This window comes from Lithobates pipiens, unplaced genomic scaffold, assembly GCF_037356315.1.
Source record: "Lithobates pipiens isolate NorthernLeopardFrog02 unplaced genomic scaffold, aLitPip1_a1.2 Scaffold_27, whole genome shotgun sequence".
Taxonomy (NCBI): domain Eukaryota; kingdom Metazoa; phylum Chordata; class Amphibia; order Anura; family Ranidae; genus Lithobates; species Lithobates pipiens.
In genome coordinates, this window is record NW_027507788.1 from 57,877,328 (window position 1) to 57,900,525 (window position 23,198).

Sequence of the window (23,198 nt, forward strand, 5' to 3'; positions counted from 1 at the left end):
GGTGTCCATAGGGATCGCGCAGTCCGCAGGTGACCCGGTTGCAATTGCCTGGATTTCGGGGGAAGAAACACCAGTTTCTGAAGCCATGCTGACCCTACCCTGTCTGCCACCCGAAGGGAACTTAGGACAGTGACAGTCCCACCCTCCTGCTGCCGCTGGCAGAGGGGCTCTAACCCGCTGGACTCACCACCCTGGGCCGTTCTGCGCTGTATTACCGGAATGCCTGGTGTTCCCCAGCGCTCCCAGATGCAGAGATAGCAGAAAACTGTCGGTGGCCGGCCGGCTGGTCGCACGATCGGTGAATGATCGATGGACGATCAAACCCACATGTCCAGAACACAGGATAACCTTCCCAGCGCCCTGTGAGATGACCAAACAGGAAATAGAGAGTCCAGGGGCAGCTACTAGAGCACAAAAACGTGGTCTGGCTACAAGAAAATGGCCGCCGGTGTTCTCAATAGGGAATCACCAGGAAAATGGCCAACTGAAGCCAGTCTAACCCTTGCCCATACTTAAAATGGCTGCCGAACAGCGCTCTGAGGGACTAGAGAGAACATGTGGCAGGCACAGCACTGCAACAAAAAAAGGGGCATAACTACACAGGCATCCAGCGGGACTAAGCTTCGGGACCCAGGCACCCAGCACAGCTAAAACTCCCAGAACTGTACTTACCAGTCCTGAAGCTGGGAGGCAATTCAATGGTAGTCAGCTCCTGATCAGTACAGGGAAGACTACTGGCCTCGACATACTGTGACGCAGACATCAGTAGCCTGGTTATATGTACGCCCCGGAGCATAAGCTCACTGACCACCTCTGGAGCCGAGGTAGGTCATGGCCTGCCAAGCCTTAGCTGCGACCTGCACATGCTCGCTGGCCGGACTGGGGAGACTACAAGGATAAGTGAACCAGCCTGTCACCCAGCCGACTGTTGATAGAAGATCACAGGATCATTCATCTTGCGCAAAAAGCCAAGCTTCTGCATCAAAAAAACATGGACCTATGGGCCCGCAGGGTTCCTAGGTCTATCTCCTTTGCTAGGCAAGAAAAAACTGAGTTCTGCCTGAGTAGGCTTCGGGGTTGTGCCCTGGGGACAACTTGCCTAGTATCTCCAGTGATAGGGCTAACAACCCATTTAGTTACAGAGAGGAGCTGTGAATATAAGAGAAAACTACACTTACCTTTCCCACTGCAGGGTTTTCTGTGGTAAATCTTCACCCTTCACGGTGGGTTCCGTTAAACCTTCAGGAACTTGGGACCCCCGAGGAACCCACACTCCTGGACCTGTAAAAAGCACCCCGCCAGTAAAACTTTATGGCCTTAATACCAAAAGTACTGGATCCCAGGGTCCAGCTCTCTAAAAAGAGAAGCGTTACAGGCAAAACCTTGTTTCTTCGTATACGATGCCCGGGTACCATTCAATTCAGCCTAAAAGACATGAATGGATCCTACTGCAAAGCTAGCCTCGGCAAGAATTTCTCCAGTGGAGCTCAGCACAGCACATCTTCACTCGTGACCAAGACCTTAGACACTGGCGAAAAAAACGGAGATACTCCCAGTATTGGGAGGGCTTATATGGGGAGGCGACTTCTTGTTTAGGGTGTGGCAGTGTCCATCACTGAAAGTGGACTATAACCCACATGGTAATTACTATGGCTCTGTGTCCCGTGATGTATAATTAAAGAAATTATACATTTAAATTTGGGTACAGTGTTGCATGACTGCGCAATTGTCATTCAAAATGTTACAGCGCTGAAAGCTGAAAATTGGCCTGGGCAGGAAGGTGGTGAAAATGCCCAGTATTAAAATGGTTAAAGAACATGCAAACCCAGCATTTCATATTCCTGATCTGTGCCTGCTGAACCATGTACTTCTATGAAAAAACATTCTGTTCTCTTTGTTTTGCTCCTTTGTGTGAAATCCCTGGTGTCCCTGAGAGGCAAAACAACACTCCTCTACCCGGACAACCTCCTATACAATAAATGTTTTGTTGTTTTACCTGCCCTAATTTGATATAGATCATATAGAATTGCACGGTCGTGCGATGATGTAGCCAAATAAAATTGATGTCTTTTTTTTCCCCCCACAAATAGAGCTTTTGGTGGTATTTGATCACCTCCGGGTTTTTTTTTTTTTTTTTTGAGCTAGAAACAAAAAAAAAAAAAAAGGGCGACAAAAGTAAAAAATGTCTTCATCAAATTAGGCCAATATGTATTCTGCTACATATTTTTTGGTAAAAAAAATCCCAATAAGCATAGATTGATTGGCTTGCGCAAAAGTTTTTAGCGGGACTTCGACATTGCAGCGGACAAATCGCACACCTGACATTTGACATTTTTTGGGAACCAGGGACATTATTACAGTGATTAGTGCTTAAAATATGCACTGTTACTATACTGACACTGGCAGAAGAGGTTAACACCAGGAGCGATCAAAGGGTTAAATGTGTCCCTAGGGTAGGTTTTCTGTGTGGGGGATGGACTGACTGGGAGAACAGAGATCCATGTTCCTGCTTAGCAGGAAAACAAAATCACTGTGTTCTTCCCTGTTAAAACGGCGATCTGCCTTGTTTACATAGGCAGAAAAAAAGTATGCCTCTCTGGGGACCCGCTGATTGGCACCCCCACTGGCCAATGAGCGCCCCCCCCGCTGTCTATTACACGAAACAACGTACAGGTACTTCGTTTTGTGCAATATTTTTTATTTTTTGAGCTAGATGGACTTGTGTCTTTTTTCAACCTAACTATATAAATTTTACCTTGTGTTGGGAAAACCTCTGACTGGCTCATGCTGATAACTGGGGAACAAAGCACCAGAGAGAAAAGGGACACTTGAAGCTTTGGAGAAAGATAAGTAAACACTGCAGATATGTGCTTAGTTCAGATGTAATGACCAGAGTTTACGACCACTTTAAGTACCTTTTCTTGGAGCTTTCTCTGCATTAACCCAGAAGTTACATGCACTGATGTGCTGTGATGCCATTCATTGTAAATGGCACACCTCAACATCACATGTGCATAGCTGCTACTTTTTCAAAATTGTTTTAACATATTAGGACACTGATTAAATACAGTACCGCAACACACAATTTACCTTGATTCTGAAGCAGGTGATCCATCAGCTTCAGGAGACTCGTCATCTGTAATAAGATAGACATTATTACGCCACTATTAAAAGTTACCAGCAACATAACATTTAGATGTGCAAGGATTAAGCAGAAGCAACTTATGTACAGTATATAGTTAAATCACTGAGGTAAATAATAAAAACGTAATACAACATAAGCTAAGCTCTAGGCACACAACAAAGCCCAATTCACACTTGTGTGACTTGTAATGCGACTTTGGACCCCATAAGTTGCACCTCACGTTTCCCAATAAGTAGCATTCACAGCTGTGCGACTTTAAAGTAGTTCCTGCACTACTTTGGTTCCATTTTCATACGACATGAAGGACACTGCCTCACCTTGGACCTTAAAATTATAAAGTGTCAATTCAAAAGGTTCCCCCTTAAATCAACTGGGACAAGCTATTGTTCCTGCCAAGTTCAGCTACCTCACTCTTGTATAAAACAAGAATTCCGATCTGGTACCTATGAGATGCTCAAAAAATAAATAAATAAAAAGGATAGGCATAGTGCGCTCTATATGTTAAATCAATATTTCTTTATTAAAATAACACTCACATAATATTAAAATCTGTTTGGCTTATATAGTGTATTCAGGCTCAAAAGGAGCAACTCCTGAATGTCGTGGCCACAATGAAATCTCTCTCATCTCCTGGATATGGTCAGCCTTACGCTCGGCCTCACTGACTGATCTTCATGTTCTGCCAAGCGTTTTATCAAAAATGTCATCAGGGGTATTGGTTTTCAATGCTTTAAGAAATTTGTTTAATTCTATATACAGTACTTTTCATTCGGAATTCTGGGAAAATCAGGGAGCAAATTACTCAAAGCAGGGAATGACATTTATGGAGGTGATGTACAAAAAACACCTCCAGATTGCCACATGCTACATTGAATTTCACAGAAAATTACATAGCTGCAGATTTAAAAAAATTACCTTTTCATTTCATTTACAATAAGGCTTGTGTAGCAATTATATATGCCACTTTCATTTTCTATATTCTTTTCTCATGAAAGTGGAATTACCCCTTAAGAAAGTGGCACCAAGACTTCTGAGTTAAGACGGCCCTGGACCACAATATTCCTCCTTGAAGGACATGTCGACAGAGGGTTCCCGATTGTCCAGTTTCTTCAGGTTGGGGGGGGGGGGGTAGAAAAGCATCTATATGTTCCAAACTAGTTAGAACTCCTGACAGCTGATCCCACAAACCAAAAATGGATGTGGAAAATTAACCTTGACACAAAGGAACAGGAGGAGATTGCACCAGAGACAGTTGAAAAACTAGACAACGGCAGGGGGTCCAGAGCTAATTTTACCCTTTGCAGGGCAAACTGTGTAGGGGTTCCCCTCCCTACCTAATAGGGGGATTAGGGAGCATTACCCTTTGATACTCTATATAGGGAGCAGTCACTAAGCTGAGGGGAGTGTCGGCACAAGCCAAAATACCCAAGTGGCAGTCAGGCCAGGTAAACAAGTGTCCAAAAGTACTTGCTGTGCTTTGGTGCTGAGGCTGCTGCACTGTGCAAGGGCTGTGGCAGAGAAGCTGAAGTCCCCCTGTTCAGTAGCAGCCTGCAATGCAAGTGTTAAAGTGCTCAGGAAACCAGAAAAAATAGGATTTTTATAACAGCTTACCTGTAAAATCCTTTTCTTGGAGTACATCACAGGACACAGAGCCATAGTAGTTACTATGTGGATTATAGGCCACCTTCAGATGATGGACACTGGCACCCCCTAAGACAAGAAGTCCACTCCCTATATAACCCCTCCCACTACTGGGAGTACCTCAGTGTTGTAGCAAAGCAATACACGTGTATACCAGAAAGAAGGGAGAGACCTCTGTGTCCCGTAAAAATCCTATTTTCTTTATCGTACATCACGGGACACAGAACCATAGTAGTTACTATGTGGGATGTCCCAGAGCAATGCCAACTGCGAGGAGGGAGACAACCAAAGTAGGGCACCATGAGACTAGAGGGCGCCTTCTTACATCCACCTGATAGAATCTGGTAAATGTATAGACTGAAGACCAAGTTGCAGCCTTGCAGATTTGAGCCATGGAAGCTTGGTGATGCACTGCCCACAAAGTACTAACAGCCCTAGTGGAGCGCACATTGATTTGAGAGGGTGGAATATTCTTCAAACCATAAGCTTGAACAACAAGTTGAACCTGGATGCAATCAGATCCACGTCTGGGATCCCCCATCTTTGGCATATTGTCAGGAAGATATCGGGGTGAAGGGACCATTGCCAATTTTCTATTCCTGGAAAGAAGACTGCCGATAGGCAAGGTACATTGTTTTCTGCCCAAGCTAGTATGTGATTCACCTCTCTCTGGGCCGCCGACTTCTCTAGAATGTTGGTGGGTAAGGTCATTTCTGATCTGGATCATTTCCCTTGGACAGTCGCCTCTTCCGGGACTGCTCCCCAACTTGAAAGGCTGGCATCTGTTGTTACCACCTTCCAGTAACTGATAGGAAGGATTTTCCCTTCTGCAGATTATTGGTTATCAACCACCAACTGAGGCTCTGCCTCACCCTTGGAGACAGACACATTGGGAAATCTAGAGCCTGGACCTTCTTGTTCCATGCCGATAGGATACTGTTTTGCAGCAGCCTCAAATGAAACTGAGCATAAGGAATGGCCTCGAATGAAGCCACCATCTTTCCCAACAACCTCATGCAAAGCCAAATACAAGGATTCTTCTTTGCCTTGACCACCTGAATCAGTTCATTCATGGCACTGATTTTTGCCTGGGGCAAGAAAGCCCTTTTCGGGGCTGTATCTATGATCAGACCCAAGTATTCTAAGCTCCCTGATGGTTTTAACGAGGATTTCTCTAGGTTGGGAAACCAACCTAGGTATTCCAGGTAGTTGACTGTGGTGATCATACTTTGGTCTAAGCAGGCTACCGACTGGTCTATCAAGAGCAGATTGTCTAAATAAGCTATAGTCCTTAAACCTTGGACCCTTAATCTGGCTAGAGGAGGGGCCAGGACCTTTCTAAACACTCGAGGTGCAGCAGCTAGACCGAAAGGCAGAGCTACAAACTGAAAATGAAGATTTTCTACCTCGAAACGTAGCTATTTCTGGTGAGCGGGGAAAATAAGCACATGGGAGGTATGCATATTTGATCTCAATTGACACTAGAAGTTCTCCCCCTTGTAGGATGGAGACTACTGATCGGATATACTCCATGCGAAAAAGAGCGGACATTCAAAAACCGGTTTAGATCTTTGAAATCTAGAACGGGTCTGACATCCCCATTTGGTTTTGGCACCGTGAAAAGGTTTGAATAAAACCCCAAGCCCTGCTCTTCCATGGGGACCACTGAGATCACTTTTTTTAGACAAAAGATGTTCCAATGCTTGAAAGAGAGACTTTTTTTCTCTGGATCCCTGGGAACATTTGATCTGAGAAAACGAGGAGACGGAATTTTCAGAACTCTAGTTTGTACCTTAGAGTTATTGAGGAAGTCACCCATCTGTCTCGACACTCTTCCTGCCAGACCCTTGAGAACTGCAGAAGTCTTCCCCCCCCACTCGAGCGAGGGCGCCCCTTAATAGGGAGGCTTTAGTATTTTGTCTTGTAGGTTTCCTCCCCCAGGACTTCTTTTGTCCCTGGGGTTGAACCTGAGGTTTACCTCTTGAACTTGACGGTGGAGACCGTCGTGACTGCATGGAGGCAGACGCCCCTGGCACTGGAGAAGGAGCTTGTTTAAATGAAATACGTTTACTCTTCTCAACTGGCAAAAGGGTACTTTTTCCACTAGAAATTTTTTGGATGTATTTATCCAAATCAGCCCCCGAACAGCCATTCATCGTAAAAAGGAAAACTAGCCAGGAGCTTTTTGCATGGTGCTTCGGCTTACCAATTTTTCAGCCATAAGATTCTACGTATATGCACCAGCCCCGGTGTAAGGCCTTGAGAATAGAATCTCTCATAGCGTCTATTACAAAACATAACGCCCCTGGTAGTTCAGCTAAATCCTGGGCCTGCTGATAAGGAATAACCTTGTGCACCTGTTTAAACTGGTCTCTCAAGGATTGACATACACCAAATCCTGCCAGCGCAGGCTGAGTCACTTAACCTGCCAGAGAAAAAATAGGATTTTTTGTACTCACCGTAAAATTCTTTTCTCTAATTTACCGACCGACAGCTCCTCTCTGTAACTAAATGGGTTGTATAGCCTGCCATTAGGAGAACTAGGCAAAATTGTTACACAATACACAGAACTTTAATCCCGCCCCTGGGGGGCAGACCCCATGTTACCATCCCTCCTCACTGCTCCCAGCAGATTCAGTACATCAACATGCAGTATAACGTAGAAAAAAGGAGGGGTGGGTGCTGTGTCGGTCTGTGAATTACAGAGAAAAGGATTTTACGGTGAGTACAAAAAATCCTATTTTCTCTTATATTCACAGACCGACACAGCTCCTCTCTGTAACTAAATGGGACGTCCCCAAGCAGTGCCAAACGAGGGGTGGGAAAAAAACAGCATAAAAACTTCATCCACCATGGCAAGTGGGAACTAGTGAAACTAAACCCACACAAAAACAGCAGTGTGTGGAAAAACTCCACCATATAACCGGGTATCCTCAACAGGAGTGATGCCCAAGACTGCAACATTGCGGAGGTAATGCAACGGAGCATTAACAAAACAGTACTGCGTTTTTATTGAAAAAAAACTCAATTGCAACTACACGGCTGCCTGCAAAACTTTGCGGCCAAAACTAGTATCAGCCGATGCACTGACGTCTACCTTGTAGAACTTGGTAAATGTATGGACAGACGACCAGGTCGCCGCCTTACACACCTAAGCGACAGGCGCTTGGTGTCGGAAGGCCCAAGACGTTCCGATTGCTCTTGTAGAGTGGGAAGTGATCAGAAAGGGGGGCACCTGCCCCTTCAAGGCGTAGGCTTGGACTACAATCTGTCCGATCCATCTGGAAATGGTGGCCGACAAGACCGCCATGCCTTTCTTGGGACCAGCCACCGAAACAAACAGTGAGTCTGACTTCCGAAAGGGAGCTGTAGCAGACAAGTACACCTTCAGAGCCCTAACCACATCGAGAGCGTGAAGGGCCACCTCCTTGGGGTGCTTCGGCTTAGGACACAACGATGGCAATACAATGTCATTGATATGAAAAGCCGAAACCACCTTCCATTGGACCTTGAGATAGGAGGTCCTCCCACAACGGCAGTCACCAGGGAGTGTCTGCCACCAGATGCACCAGGTCTGCGTACCAGGCCCGCTGAGGCCAATCTGGGGGAACAAGGATCACTGGGATCCCCTCGGCTTCCACCCTGCGCAGCAGGCGTGGCAACAGTTTTAGTGGAGGAAAGGCGTAGATCAGCTGGTACTGATCCCACAGAGCCACCAGCGCATCGGAACACGTCTGCCCACGGATCTCTGGTCCTGGACACGAATCTCGGTACCTTCCGATTGAGACGGGAGGCCAATAGATCCACATCTGGTGTGCTCCACCTCAGGCACAGCAGCCTGAACAGATCCGGATGCAATGCCCATTCTCCTGGGTCCAGCATCTGTCGACTCAGATAATTTGCCTGCCAATTTTCCACCCCTGGGATGTAAATGGCCGACAGCTCTGCCCACCGAAGTATGTGAGCGACCTCCCGAGCAGCGGCTGAGCTTCTTGTTCCTCCTTGGCGATTTATGTATGCCACAGCCGTGGCGTTGTCTGACTGTATTCTGATCGGACACCCTTGAAGACTCATTGACCATGTGTGGCGGCACAGCCTGATCGCTCTCAATTCAAGCAGATTGATCGGCAACTTGGATTCCTTCGACGACCAGAGGCCCTGAGCCGACTGAATCCCCATCACTCCACCCCAGCCAGACAGACTGGCGTCCGTAGTGATCACAGTCCAGTTCAGAGGAAGGAACGATTTCCCGGACTGAATCGCCAGGGACCTCAACCACCAGATCAGCGCGTCCCTGACTGGGTGACTCACCTGGATCGGTCGATCCAGGGACAACGGAGATTTGTCCCACTTCGTCAAAATCTCCTTCTGCAGGATTTTTGTGTGGAACTGGGCATAAGGTACCGCCTCGAAGGAGGCCACCAGTACTCGCATGCAAAAGTGGAGTGACGACCACTTGTGGCTCATCAGTAGATTGACCGCTGATCTAAGAGTCCTCAATTTGTCTGAGGGGAGAAAAACCCTCACGTCCCTGGAGTCCAACAGTAACCCCAGGTACTCCAGACGCTGAGTAGGTACCGACTTCTTTAGGTTCAACAGCCAACCAAATCCTTGCAGAGTCTGCTAGGCGATCGCCACATCCTCCTCTAATTCTGGAGGCGGAAGAAGCTCTCAGGAGGAGATCGTCTAGGTAACCCACGATTGTGATCCCGTGTTGTCTCAGCAACGCCAATACCGGAGCCAGTACTTTGCTAAAGACAGGGGGGCTGATGCCAGGCCAAAAGGAAGAGCCACAAACTGGTAGTGGGCTTCCATGACTGCCAAACGCAGAAATTTTTGATGCCAAAGGCATATGGGTATCTGCAGGCACGCATCTTGAATGTCGAAGGATGCCAGGAAGTCCCCTTGATGGAGTGCAGCGACTACTGAGCAAACGGATTCCATTCTGAACCTCTGCACTTTTACAAAGTGATTGAGGGCCTTCAAGTCCAAGATTGGACGTACCCCTTCCTTCTTGGGAACCACAGATTGGAGTAGAACCCCTGGAAGCGTTCCGATTCCGGAACCGGTACAATCACCCCCTGATTCAGCAAGTCCCTCACCGCCCCTAACAGGGCCTCCTGGTGAACCGGGACACGGGTATGCCGGAGGGGAAGAATCTGTTCAGTGGCCAAGAGAGAAACTATCTTGTAGCCTGTGGAAATCAGATCGCAGACCCATTGGTCGGATAACCGGGAGGTCCACGTGCTGCAAACTCCCGAAGATGACCCCCCCACCCGAAAAGTGGGTGGGAGCAAACCTTCATGCGGTAGCACTTTTCTTCGCAGGCTTATTAGGCTTACGGTTCCAGGGACGCTTTTGACAGTCCGTGGGCGTCTTGTCGGGCTGGGGGCGTTTTGCCGAAGCACAGGGCAGACGAAAAAGCAGATTATGAGCGGAAAAAGAGGGCCCTTGCCTGCGGCGTAGCTCCTTAGCCTTCCTGGCCTGTGGGAGTTGTGTACTCTTACCATCCGTGGCATTCTTAATGTCATGCAACGAGGCTCCATAGAGCCGGTCGCCAAGGAAGGGAAGGTCCGTCAGGGCTTTCTTGGATGCCTGGTCAGCAGACCAGCATTTTAGCCAAATGAGGCACCTCAGCACCACAGCTGACACTGAAGCCTTGGATAACAGGGGGAGAGTATCCAGGGCCACGTCACAAACGTACTTAAGGCCATGTACTAGTTGGTCTGCGACGCAGACAGGGGAGGCATTCTGCTCTCCCAATTCGCGGTGCAAACGTTTTGACCACTCAGTCAGTGTCTGCGACACCAGTGTGGATGCCAGTACAGGTGGCATGGCTGACCCCACAACCGTAAACAAGGAACGAGCCACTGCCTCGGCCTTCCTGTCCATGGGATCCTTAAATGCAGGAGTCCCCTCAACCGGGATCGTGGTTACTTTATTTAACCTAGATACTGGGGGGTCCACAACCGGAGGAGCCGACCACTTTTTGAGAAGGCTTTCCTCAAAGGGGTAACGCACCGTCAAATTTTTGAGGACCGAAAAGGTCCATTGCGGGCGACCCCATTCCCTGTAGATGAATTTGTCAAAATAAGTCAAATACGGGAACGAGCTGGCTTGCGGGACCCAAAAGGGACCGGTACATCCGCTGGCTCCTGAATCTTCAGGGTATCACGCACAGCTGTGATAAGTGCTCCAACAAGCGCCTTGTCACGCCCGGACCCGGACGGGGAATCATCCTCACTGTCCGAACAGTCCTGGTCAGCCACGTCTAAAAAGGTCAGAGTAGGGGACTCCAGCCGCAGCAGGGCACGGGGGGGGGGGAGGGCAGGGGCCTCTTACGTGCACCTTTCCTGCCACGTGCCGCCTCTAGCTTAGCAACATAGGAGTCAAAGACCCCCGTCAGGGTGTCCATGCGCACCGTGCTAACCGCAGGTGACCCAGTCGCTATAGCCTGGATTTCGGGGGAAGAAACACCAGTTTCTGAAGCCATGCTGACCCTAGCCTGTCTGCCACTTGCAAGGGGACAGTGAAGGTCCCACCCTCCTGCGGCCGCCTCATGGGGGGTGGGGGGGTAATAAGCGCTAGACTCAACACCCTGGGGCATTCTGTGAAAGCCACAAGCAGTGCCTGTAGTCCGTAGGAGGTTCCCAGCTGCAGAGGAGAAAACAGTGTCAGCAGCAGCAGCTATAAACAGCGGTGAAACGTTCTGCAGAGCTAGCTTCAGCGTTCAGCAAAGAGCCACCCAGCGTCCTGTACACACAGTGGACACAGGAACCAGCAAGTGAGAGCACATGTAATGCTGCCACAAGAAAACAGCGGCAAAAAAAGCGCTCAGGCTTCAAGCAAATGGCTGCCAATGCAACTAATAGGAAATCCTAAAGAAAATGGCTGCTGAAGCTCAATAGGGGAATATCAGCTTTCCCACATCCAAGATGGCCGCCGGACGGCACCATGCGGTGACAGAACAAAAAATAAAAACATGCTGCCTGCTTACAGCCAGAACAACCTCCACAAACACCTTTAGGGACCCCCGGACCTGGACCAACGCCAGCCGCACAGAGCCCCCACAGGTGAGAAAACAGCAAACCCACACACACACCGCCCACAGCGCATGCAGCCACCCCCCTCAGAGGGGGGAACGAGGGGTGATAGGGACTTGGGAGAGAAGATATGGAGGCGAGGTGGCCCCCGAATTGACCCCCCAGGGAATGCCCAGCTGCTGACCCCACCGAGGCAGGGAGAGCCGTACTTACCAGTTCTGAAGAGCTGGGAGACATTCCATCACAGACCTACTCCTGCGCAGTTACAGGGTAGCTGTTGGCCCGGTATACTGTGATCCAGACAGCAGTAGCCCGGTCATATGTATACCCCCGGAGCATTGAAGCTCATCAACCACCTCTGGAGCTGAGGCATGTCGTGGCCTGCCGAGCCTTAGCTGCGGCCTGCTCATGCTCGATGGCCGGACTGGGGAGACTACAAGGATGTCATTAACCAGCCTGTCACCCAGCCGGCAGTTGATAGAAGATCTCAGGATCTTTCATCTTGCGCAAAAAGCAACAAACCTGCAGCAAAAACATGGACCGAGAGGGCACGCAGGGTTCCTAGGTCATTCTCCTTACTAGGCAAAATAAAAACTGAAGCTGCTGGGAGCAGTGAGGAGGGTTGATAGCACAGGGTACGCCCCCCAGGAGCGGGATTAAAGTTCTGTATATTGTGTAATTTTGCCTAGTTCTCCTAATGGCAGGCTATACAACCCATTTAGTTACAGAGAGGAGCTGTGTCGGTCGGTGAATATAAGAGAAAAAGTGTTTTTTAATAGGAATTCCAACTTCTTAGCCGTTGGATCCCTAAGCATTTGAGCACTGTCTACCGGACAAAGTAAAACTTTTATTCACAGAGGATATAGCAGCATCAATTGCTGGTATCCCCCACTTCTTAGTGAATTTTTCTTCCATAGGATAAAGTGTTGAAAACTTTTTAGGAGAAAAAGATGTGTATCTGGGTGATCCCACTCAGAATACATAAGCTTTTCCAGCAATGAATGGACAGGAAAGGTATGCACAGCTTGAGGAGGCTTATCAACCAACTCAGTTAAGGGTAGCATAAATGTGGAACGGACCATCTCTGTAATAGATTGCACCATCAATCTTTCAGATTGTGAAGTTGATCCTTCTGCATTTGACCCCTCAGAAGAGGAGTCATCAGCATCTTCATGGTCCCCTGAGAGAAATCGGTCTTCTCCCGACCCTAGTTCCTCAGTTTGAGTGTCCAGGGTAATGGACGGGGACCTGTCGCGTTTTGCCCCACACTGGGATGCGATTAAAGCTAGCTTTTCTTCCAAACCTATCATGGCTGAGGAAAAAAACGTCTTAAGTAATATAGACAGGGGCTGCAATGTTGGAAACCGTTGCAACATTTGCCAGCCCTGACGGCTCACTCTTTGACAAAGCGAAGGCGTGTGAAACATGTTAGTCACGGTCACCACGACAACATAACGGAGCTTGCGATCCGTCCAGCATTGGTCTCTCCTCACTATCGGCTCTGATCTTGTTTTTCTGGTCTTCGGATTTACCATGTACCAGCCAGTGCACCTTTCAGGAATCCAGGTCCCAGCTTGGCTGGTTAGCCAGTGGGACCAGTGGAATCATTTGACGCGATCTACAGAACACCGTCTGGTCGCAAAGAGTCTGGCATTCCTTGTTCTACCATCTGTTGCACTTTAGTGAGTGGTGTTCCTCCCATCCCATTTTTTGTGAACACTGGAGCTAAAGAGTCTGCTACTGAGGCTTGATACACAAAGCACACTTGCTGACCGTTTGTTATTTGGAGTCACGGCGGCATGGCTGACACTATCATTCGGAGTACTTCAATCCTGACAGTGAATTGTTTTTAATCAGCTTGATTTTACGGTTTGATTTCATGTTTTTTTTTATTGCCAGTCTTTTAACTTTAATGTGCATCCAATAAATTAACTTGATTGTTTACATTATTTATAACAATCTCTTATTGCTGGCACCCATTGAGCGCTGCATTTTTGTCTATTTTGTTGTTCACGTCCCTCCAGGAGTTAGCAGCTGCACTGGGATCTAGGTTTTTAATGTTTGTCAGTTTTAGCACTTAAGGACATATACTGTTTTTTTCTGATGGCTCACTCTGACCAGCCACCTCAGATGTCTCCGGGGGGATGCCATTGCAGAGAGGAGTTTAAGCTTTTTAGAGTTTGGGGGAGTCCCTTTTGAGACCTTTTTTGGGGTGATTCTACCTCTCCTTCTGTCCATAGCATGATGCACAAAATGCAGAGGTACTACCAAAAGAAATTGCACCCACTGCTTGAGAAAATAGTCCAGCAACTGCCACTGTTATTAATGCTCAGCGTGGTACCAAGGGAATGCCTGCGTTACCACTTACATGCCCTTTTTTGCTCGTGTCCATCCAACAGCTAGCTTGCAGTCAGAAAAATTTAGTTTTTTTTCAGTGTACTCCCGCTCTGGACGTTGCTGTACGGCAACGCAGCGCTAAGCCACGCCCCCTCTGTATTCCACCGTGCCCCCTTCTTTTCAAAGTGTTTTTCCACGTGAACACAGGCCTTCGATCCAATAGGATCGGTGTGTGTGTGTGTGTGTGTGGCGAGCGCTGACACCTTGCAGAGGCGGTGGGGAACGGAGCGGCATCCGCCGATTGTTCTGGCTCCCCCCTAAATCCAGGGGGGGGGGGGGGGGGAAGAGAGCTTCTGTCCAGGTGGGACATCAACATCTTACCTGAGGTCTGGGACTGCTAGATGAAGGGAGATCTGCCGTTTCTGCTGAGACAGAATGATCTGAGAGTAATTTCCCACCGCAGGGATTCTGTGGTAAAACCAATCAGACCCAATCTTCACCCCTCACGATGGGCTCCATTAAAAAACCTTCAGGAACTGGGGCCCCTTTTTATCGGGGGATCCACACACCTGGACCTGTAAAGCACCCCATCATGAAAACTTTATGGCTTGAAAAACCAAAGTACTGGATCCTGGGGTCCAGCTCTCTAAAAAGAGAAGGGTTATGGGCTAAACCTAATTTTTCCATCACGAAGCCTGGGTACCATTCAATTGAGCCTAAAAAGAGACTTTGAATGGATCCGGTTGCATAGCTTGCCCCGGCAAGGAATATTCCAGTGGAGCTCAGCATAGCACATCTTTATTCGTGAACAACACCTAAGACACTGGTGAAAAAACCGAGATACTCCCAGTAGTGGGAGGGGTTATATAGGGAGTGGACTTCTTGTCTTAGGGTGTGTCAGTGTTCATCACCTGAAGGTGGCCTATAACCCACATAGTAACTACTATGGCTCTGTGTCCCGCGATGTACTCCAAGAAAGGGTTTTACAGATAAGCAGTTACAAAAATCCTATTTTTCTGGTTTCCTGAGCACTTTAACACTTGTATTGCAGGCTGCTACTGAACAGGGGACCTTCAACTTCTCTGCCACAGCCCTTGCACAGTGCAGAAGCCTCAGAACCAAGGCACAGCAAAGTACTTGGGGACACTTGTTTACCTGGCCTGACTACCACTTGGGTATTTTGTCTTGTGCCGACACTCCCCTCAGCTTAGTGACCACTCCCTATATAGAGTATGAGAGGACAAAGCTCCCTAATCCCCCTATCAGGTAGGGAGCAACCCCTACACAGTTTGCCCTGTAAAGGGTAAAATTAGCTTTGGACCCCCTGCCCTTGTCTAGTTTTTAAATTGTCTCTGGAGCAATCTCCTCCTGTTCCTTTTTGTCAAGATTCATTTTCCACATCCATTTTTGGTTTGTGGGATCAGCTGTCAAGATTTCTAGCACATGCAATGTGCATGCAATGGATTGTGCACATGGGCAACCCGGCCCTAGCACAGCAATGGGCATAATGCAATAATTGGTATATATTTAGTAAAATTGCAAAGATATGATACAGAATAATGCAAATAGGGATGGAGACCTGTGTGCTGAATGGTCATGGTCGCATATAAAGTCCCACCTGTCTTTTTTTTATTCAATTGAATAGGGATGGAAACACACACTCATCTTCTGTTTTACTTCATGGTTAACTGTTGACCTGCATCAAGTGCCAATACAATATATTTGCAATATGGGGATGTTTTGGTGACAATATTATTGTGTGGTCAGCGCTGGGGGGGGGGGGGGGGGGGGTTTATCTCATCTATTTCTGGGAGCTGCGACGCGCACTGCGTCAGTCTCCCTCGATCTTGGGATTGCGGGGCTGGGGGCGTGTACTCACTGCACCGTCGGCGCCACGCCCCACACGGGTCATTCTGATGCCGTGCGCTGGCATATTTGTTACCAGCCACGTGCAATACTGACGGAGGTCTTGGCACCTACATATGGGTGGTTCTTTGTCCATGTGTGGTCGCATCCTCTCTTGGTGCACTGTTTAGCGTGACGTTGGTGGGACACTGTCTGGACTTTATGCCTACAGGGATACCACATTTGGATTCACCTTGATTTCTCTACTGCACTCCACTTCACATTGGCTAACTCAAGCCATAGGTAAATTCACTATAGGGTTTGCTAATTGCTGCTTGGTAGATTAATATTTATCATCCCCCTGTTTTGTGTTCATCTCCCTTCAGGGTGTCCTTAATCTGTCTCTTTCATTTTCTTCTACACTTAATTTTTAGCAACAAATTTTCTTTGTTAGGGTGTGTGTGTATATACACACACACATACACACACACACACACACTTACACACACACTTACTCTGCTCACCATACACAATTTTATTTTTTAGTTACACCCCTTGGCTTCATACTGATCATCCCAGTTATGCAAGGGGGATCCTCCTCACGCACTTCACTTCATCGTTCCCTGGCTGATTCCGCCGGGCTGCCACCTTATCACTGCCTCAGCTCCAAGTATATTTATAAGTTACATGGTTTATAGATAATCCTATTTATACCCAGAGGTAAGAGGGGTAGGACCATAGTTTTGTTGATCCCTCTCTTCCTGTATTAATTTACTATTATTATTTATTTTTCATTTTAGATATTCCCAGATAGCTGCTCCTGATGAGTAGATACTATTCCACGAAACGCGTAGAGCTTAAATATTTGATGCTTTGTCACAGTTACCATGCCTTTTACCATGGGTTTTATTTGGCTGAGCCATTGAATTAAAATATATTTATTATGTCTGTTACTGTGGGTGTATTTTGATAATCATTATAATCATGTTGTACATAGCTTACTATATTATGAATTCTATTATAATATTCATATTAATCATGTTTGCATATCTTGCCGTTATTAATTATATTACAATATGACCCATTAATCATGTTTACTTATGTTGAATCATGTTTATTTATTCTGTATCGTATCTTTGTAATTTTACTAAATATATACCAATTATTGCGTTATGCCCATTGCTGTTATTATAAAATATTTCTCTTTATTACATTCAATGTCTCATCCTACCTGAACAAGTGTGTTTCATATAAAGTCCCAATGCCCCCTTGTCCTTAATTTTCCCCCTTTCTATACCGAATGCAAATAGGGATGGAGACCTGTGTGCTGGATGGCCATGGTCTCATATAAAGTCCCACCTGTCTTGTTTTAATTCACGCTGCTATTGATGTCACCTGGTATACAGTAACATTACAGGCTTCTGGCCATAGCGACTATTCCAGGTTAAACCCTTCTCTAACCCTGCAGCGGTATTAGGAAGAGACCAAAAAATAGCGACTAAAGCACACAAAAGGAGATCTTAAAAGAGACATAGGTAGGCACATCCATCACCTAAGGACACTAGCTAAAAATGGAAGCCAAGCTGGGAGAAGTTGAATCCTGGGCGAGGATTCCTGCCTTTTTTTGGACAGTGTGCATTCACCTGAAGGTGCCCTATGATGAACTATTAAGAAAGACAGTTTGAGGTCAGTGTGATGTCTGATGTTGTACTTACCTTGGATCCGCCTCCACTTGTTGCTGTTCCTGAATTCTTCCATTCGTTTCACTTCCTCCGGCCGCTCGTCTACAAAATCCGCCACCTAAAAAAAAAAAAAAAAAAAAAAAAACATAAGACAGTTATTTACAACATAACATACTAAAGACTAGCTCCAGATTCATAAGGGCAAGGCAATAAACCAGAGCACAGATAATGAATATTTACCTTGATAAAACACTTGTCTTTTAACATAAGAAAAACTTTATCAAAGAAAATCATGTGCCCAAAAATGCAGAATTTTATTTACTCAATGCAATCAGACAGGAATCAAACCATTTAAATCTCAGCTCCAAGAAACTTGAAAATTCTCCCTTGTTGCAGTGTTAACTGCTAGTTCAGTCTAGGGGAGAGTACAAGCTATTTTACTTACTTGATCCATTGCTTCCGTAGGCCGTAGCCACTCTGCCATGGCCTGGCGCTGGACTATCCCTCTGCCTCCTTACATTCAGTGCATGGCTATGGAACGGTCAATGGTCTTAACAATGTCAGGACCTTAGACTGTATAAGTATGGAGGGGAAGATGCTGCAGAAACCAATCTAGCAGCACAGAGGATCAAGCAAGTAAATATAACTTTTCTATGCCCCCTAGGCAAAAATAAGCAGCTAACACCCTTGCAGTGCGAGTGCAGCCCCAAGTTTCCTGGAGTGGTACTTTAACCATGCTTATTGGAAGTCGAAGCCTACCTATTGAGAGGCTCAACTTTCATCCTTTGCAATTGACTGCCCTGTAGTAATCTCTACATGTTCAAAGATTGGCTACATTGGTTTTTTAAAACCAGCACTCTAATCAAACTAATCGCTGTAAAAATAGGATTTTTGTACTCACCGTAAAATCCTTTTCTCTGTAATTCCCTGACCGACACAGCTCCTCTCTGTAACAAAATGGGTTGTTAGCCCTATCACTGGAGATTACTAGGCAAAGTTGTAATACAACACTTCACAACTTTTAGTTCTGCCCAGGGGGCGGTCCCTAGGCTACAATCCCCACAGTCTGCCCAAGCAGCCTCGGTATGTCAACAAGCAGTATAATGTAAAGAGAAAAAAAAAAAAGGGAGGAGGGGATGAAGTTTTAATGCTGTTTTTACAGCCCCTCGTTTGGCACTGCTTGGGGATGTCCCATTTTGTTACAGAGAGGAGCTGTGTCAGTCGGTGAATATAAGAGAAAATAGGATTTTTGTACTCGCCGTGTTGCTCAGTAAATTACAGAGAAAAGGATTTTACGGCGAGTACAAAAATCCTATTTTCTCTTATATTCACCGACTGACACAGCTCCTCTCTGTAACAAAATGGGACATCCCCAAGCAGTGCCAAACGAGGGGTTGTAAAAACAGCATTAAAACTTCATCCACCATGGCAGGTGGTAAATAGTGAAAACTAAACCCACACAAAAGACAGCAGTGCATGGAAAAAAATCACCACAAAACCACAGGGTATCCTCAACAGGAGTGAACCCCAAGACCACAGCCAACTGCGGAAGTAATGCAACAGTGCATTAACATAGCAGTACTGCGTTTTTTTGAAAAAAAAAAAAAACAGGAAAAAAATATTGGTTGCATATTCAATTGCAACTACACGGCAAAACTTTGTGGCCAAAACAGGCATCAGCCGATGCAGACGTCTACCTTGTAAAACTTGGTAAACGTATGGAGACGATCAGGTTGCCGCCTTACACACCTGAGCGACCGACGTTTGGTGTCGGAAGGCCCAAGACGTTCCGATTGCCCTTGAGGAGTGGGCTGTGACTGGAAAGGGGAGCACCTGCCCCTTCAAGGCGTAGGCTTGGACTACAATCTGTCCGATCCACCTGGAAATGGTGGCCGACAAGACCGCCATGCCTTTCTTGGGACCAGCTACCAAAACAAACAGTGAGTCTGACTTCCGAAAGGGAGCCGTGGCAGACAAATACACCCTCAGAGCCCTAACCACGTCCAAGGTGTGAAGGGTGCTTCAGCTTAGGACACAGCGATGGTAATACAATGTCCTCATTGATATGAAAAGCCTAGACCACCTTCGGTAGAAAGGACGGTTGTGGATGCAACACCTTATCCCTGTGGATAACCAGATAGGACAACTTGCAGGACAAGGCCGCCAATTCCGAAACCCTCCTGGCCGAGGTGATAGCCACTAGAAAAAACACTTTTTGGGAAAGAGTCAAAAGGGGATCTCCTTGATATTCTCAAACGGCGGTTTTTGAAGCGCCGACAACACCAGGTTCAGATCCCATGGGGGGTAACGGATGCACCAGAGGGACTACGTGTCGTACCCCCTGAACGAAGGTACTCACTAAAGAGTGCAATGCCAGGGGTCATTGGAAAAAGACAGCTAAGGCTGAGATTTGCCCTTTGATGGTGTTAACGCCAATCTCTGGTCCACTCCCTGCTGGAGAAACAGCAGGATCCTGGATATGGAAAAAGGATCTCGGATGCCATCCTTTCTCCTCCCACATGGAGATGTAGGCCTTCCAGGTACGATGGTATATCTTCCGAGAAGAAGATTTCCGTGCCCTCAACATAGTTGGAATCACCGAGTCCGACAGACCCCAGTTCCTCAACACCTGGCTCTCAATAGCCATGCCGTTAAAGCCACTGATGGTAAAGCAGAATGGAAAATTGGACCTTGAGATAGGAGGTCCTCTCGCAACGGCAGACGCCAGGGAGCGTCTGCCACCAGACAAACTAGATCTGCATACCAAGGACGCTGAGGCCAATCTGGGACAACCAGTATTACTGGGATCCCCTCGGCTTCCACTCTGCGAAGCAGACGTGGCAACAGTTTCAGTGGAGGGAAGGCGTAAATCAGCTGGTACTGATCCCACGGAGCCACCCGTCTGACGCGTCCGCCCCCGGATCTCTTGTCCTGGACACGAATCTTGGCACCTTCCAACTGAGACGGGAGGCCAGTAGAGCCACATCTGGTGTTCCCCACTTCAGGCACAGCAGCTTGAATGTCTCCGGATGCAATGCCCATTCTCCTGGGTCCAACATCTGTCGACTCATAGTCCGCCTGCCAGTTCTCCACCCCTGGGATGTAAATGGCCGACAGGGCCGGTACGTTTCGCTCTGCCCACCGAAGTATATGAGCGACCTCCCGAGCGGCGGATGAGCTTGTTCCCCCTTGGCGATTTATGTACACCACAGCCGTGGCATTGTCCAACTGTATCCTGATCGGACGCCCTTGAAGACTCACCGACCATGTGTGGAGACAAAGCCTGATCGCTCTCAATTCGAGCAGATTGGTCGACGAAAGAATCTGAGTTGCCGATCAAAGGCCCTGAGCCGACTGAATCTCCATCACTCCACCCCAGCCGGATAGACTGGTGTCCGTAGTGATCACCGTCCATTTCAGAGGAAGGAACGATTTTCCGGACTGAATCACTGGGCACCTCAACCACCAGATCAGAGAGTCCCTGACTGGCTGGCTCATCTGGATCTGTCGATCTAGGGACAACTAAGATTTGTCCCATTTTAACAAAATCTCCTTCTGCAGCACTCTGGTGTGGAACTGGGCGTAGGGTACCGCCTTGAAGGAGGCTACCATAAGTCCCAGTACTCGCATGCAAAACCCGAGCGATGACCACTTGCGGTTCATCAGTAGTTTGACCGCGGATCTGAGAGTCTGCAATTTGTCTGAAGGGAGAAAAACTCTCGCTTCCCTGGAGGCCAATAGCAAACCTAGGTACTCCAGACACTGGGTCGGTACAAACACCGACTTCTTTAGGTTCAACATCCATCCAAATTCTTGCAGGGTCTGCATGGTGATCGCCACATCCTCCTCTAATTCTGAGGTGGAAGAAGCTCTCGGGAGGAGATCGTCTAGGTAGCCCACGATCGCGATCCCACGTTGTCTCAGCAACGCCAATACTGGAGCCAGAACTTTGGTAAAGACTCGGGGGGCTGATGCCAGACCAAAAGGAAGAGCCACAAATCGGTAATTGGCTTCCCCGACTGCAAAACGCAGAAATTTTTGATGCCGAAGGCATATGGGCATGTGCCGGTACGCATCCTGGATGTCTAAGGACGCCAGGGAGTCCCTTTGATGGAGCGCAGCGACTACTGAGCAAACTGATTCCATTCTGAACCTCTGCACTTTTACAAAGTGATTGAGGGCTTTCAAGTCCAAGATCGGACGTACCCCTTTCTTCTTGGGAACCACAAACAGATTTTTGTAGAATCCGTGGAAGCGTTCTGATTACGGAACTGGTACAATCCCCCCGCGATTCAGCAAATCCCTTACCGCCCCCAACAGGGCCTCCCAGCGAACTGGGTATGCTGGAGGGGAAGAATCTGTTTGTCAGCCAATCGAGAAATCTTGTAGCCTGTGGAAATCAGTCAGATAGCCGGGAGGACCACCGGGCTGCAAACTCCCGAAGGCGGCCCCCACCCAAGACATGGGTGGGGGCAAACCTTCATGCGGTAGCACTTTTAATCGCAGACTTGTTAGGCATGCAGTTCCAGGGACATTTTTGACCGTCCGTGGGCATTCTGCACTGTTTTACAGCAGTGCCTGTAGATCCCTAGCGCTCCCAGATGCAGAGGGGCCAAAGCTGTGTCGGTGGCAGCCCGTCAACATGATCGGTGAACAATCGCTGAGCGATCTGAAACACGTGTCCAGATTACACAGAAAGCCTCCCAGCGCTCTGTGATGACAAAACAGGAAGCTGAGGGCACAGGAGCTGTTGCTAGAGCACAACAAAATGTGGTGCGGCTTCGAAAAAATGTCCGCCAGTGTTCCGAATAGGGAATCATTGGGAAAATGGCCGCCTGAAGCCCAGAAGCATGCTGTCCCTTGCCCACACTGAAAATGGCCGCCAGCCAGTGCCATGAGAGGCAGAAAGAAAGCATGTGGCAGACACAGTACTGCACCAACACAGGGGCAAACATCACAGGCATCCTCTGGGATGAAAGCACACAGGACCCAGGCACCCCAGTACAGCCAGAACCCAGGGCACACAGACACCGCTCAGTACATCTACAGCCCCCCCTCCGTGAGGGGGGGGGGGAGGGGAGTTAGGGACAGGGGAGAGAAGAGAGGGGGGGTGAGGGGGCCCCCCGAATCTACCTCCCAGGGAACGCCCAGCTGTTCACCCCTGCCGAGACAGGGAGAGCTGTACTTACCAGTTCTGAAGAGCTGGGAGACATTCCATTGTAGCCAACTCCTGATCAGTACTGGCAAGTCTACTGGCCCAGCATACTGTGACGCAGACATCAGTAGCCCGGTCATATGTATGCCCCGGAGCATAAAAGCTCACGACCACCTCTGGAGCTGAGGTATGTCGTGACCTGCCGAGCCGTAGCTGCGACCTGCACACGCTCGATGGCCGGACACGGGAGACTACAAGGATAAGTGAACCAGCCTGTCACCCAGCTGGCTGTTGATAGAAGATCACAGGATCATTCATCTTGCGCAAAAAGCCAAGCTTCTGCATTAAAA

At 47.9% G+C, this 23,198-nt stretch overlaps 1 protein-coding gene across 1 annotated transcript in view; it reads right to left on the reverse strand.

Annotated features, from left to right (window-relative positions):
- The window catches only part of BUD13 (BUD13 spliceosome associated protein), a 73,402-nt gene that overhangs the window by 45,381 nt on the left and 4,823 nt on the right, over window positions 1-23,198 (reverse strand). The window contains exons 3-4 of the mRNA XM_077456961.1: window positions 17,727-17,811; window positions 3,091-3,136 (exon numbers count right to left, since the gene is read on the reverse strand). Of these exons, the coding sequence (XP_077313087.1) occupies window positions 3,091-3,136; window positions 17,727-17,811 (131 nt within the window). The remainder of the gene's footprint in view (window positions 1-3,090; window positions 3,137-17,726; window positions 17,812-23,198) is intronic.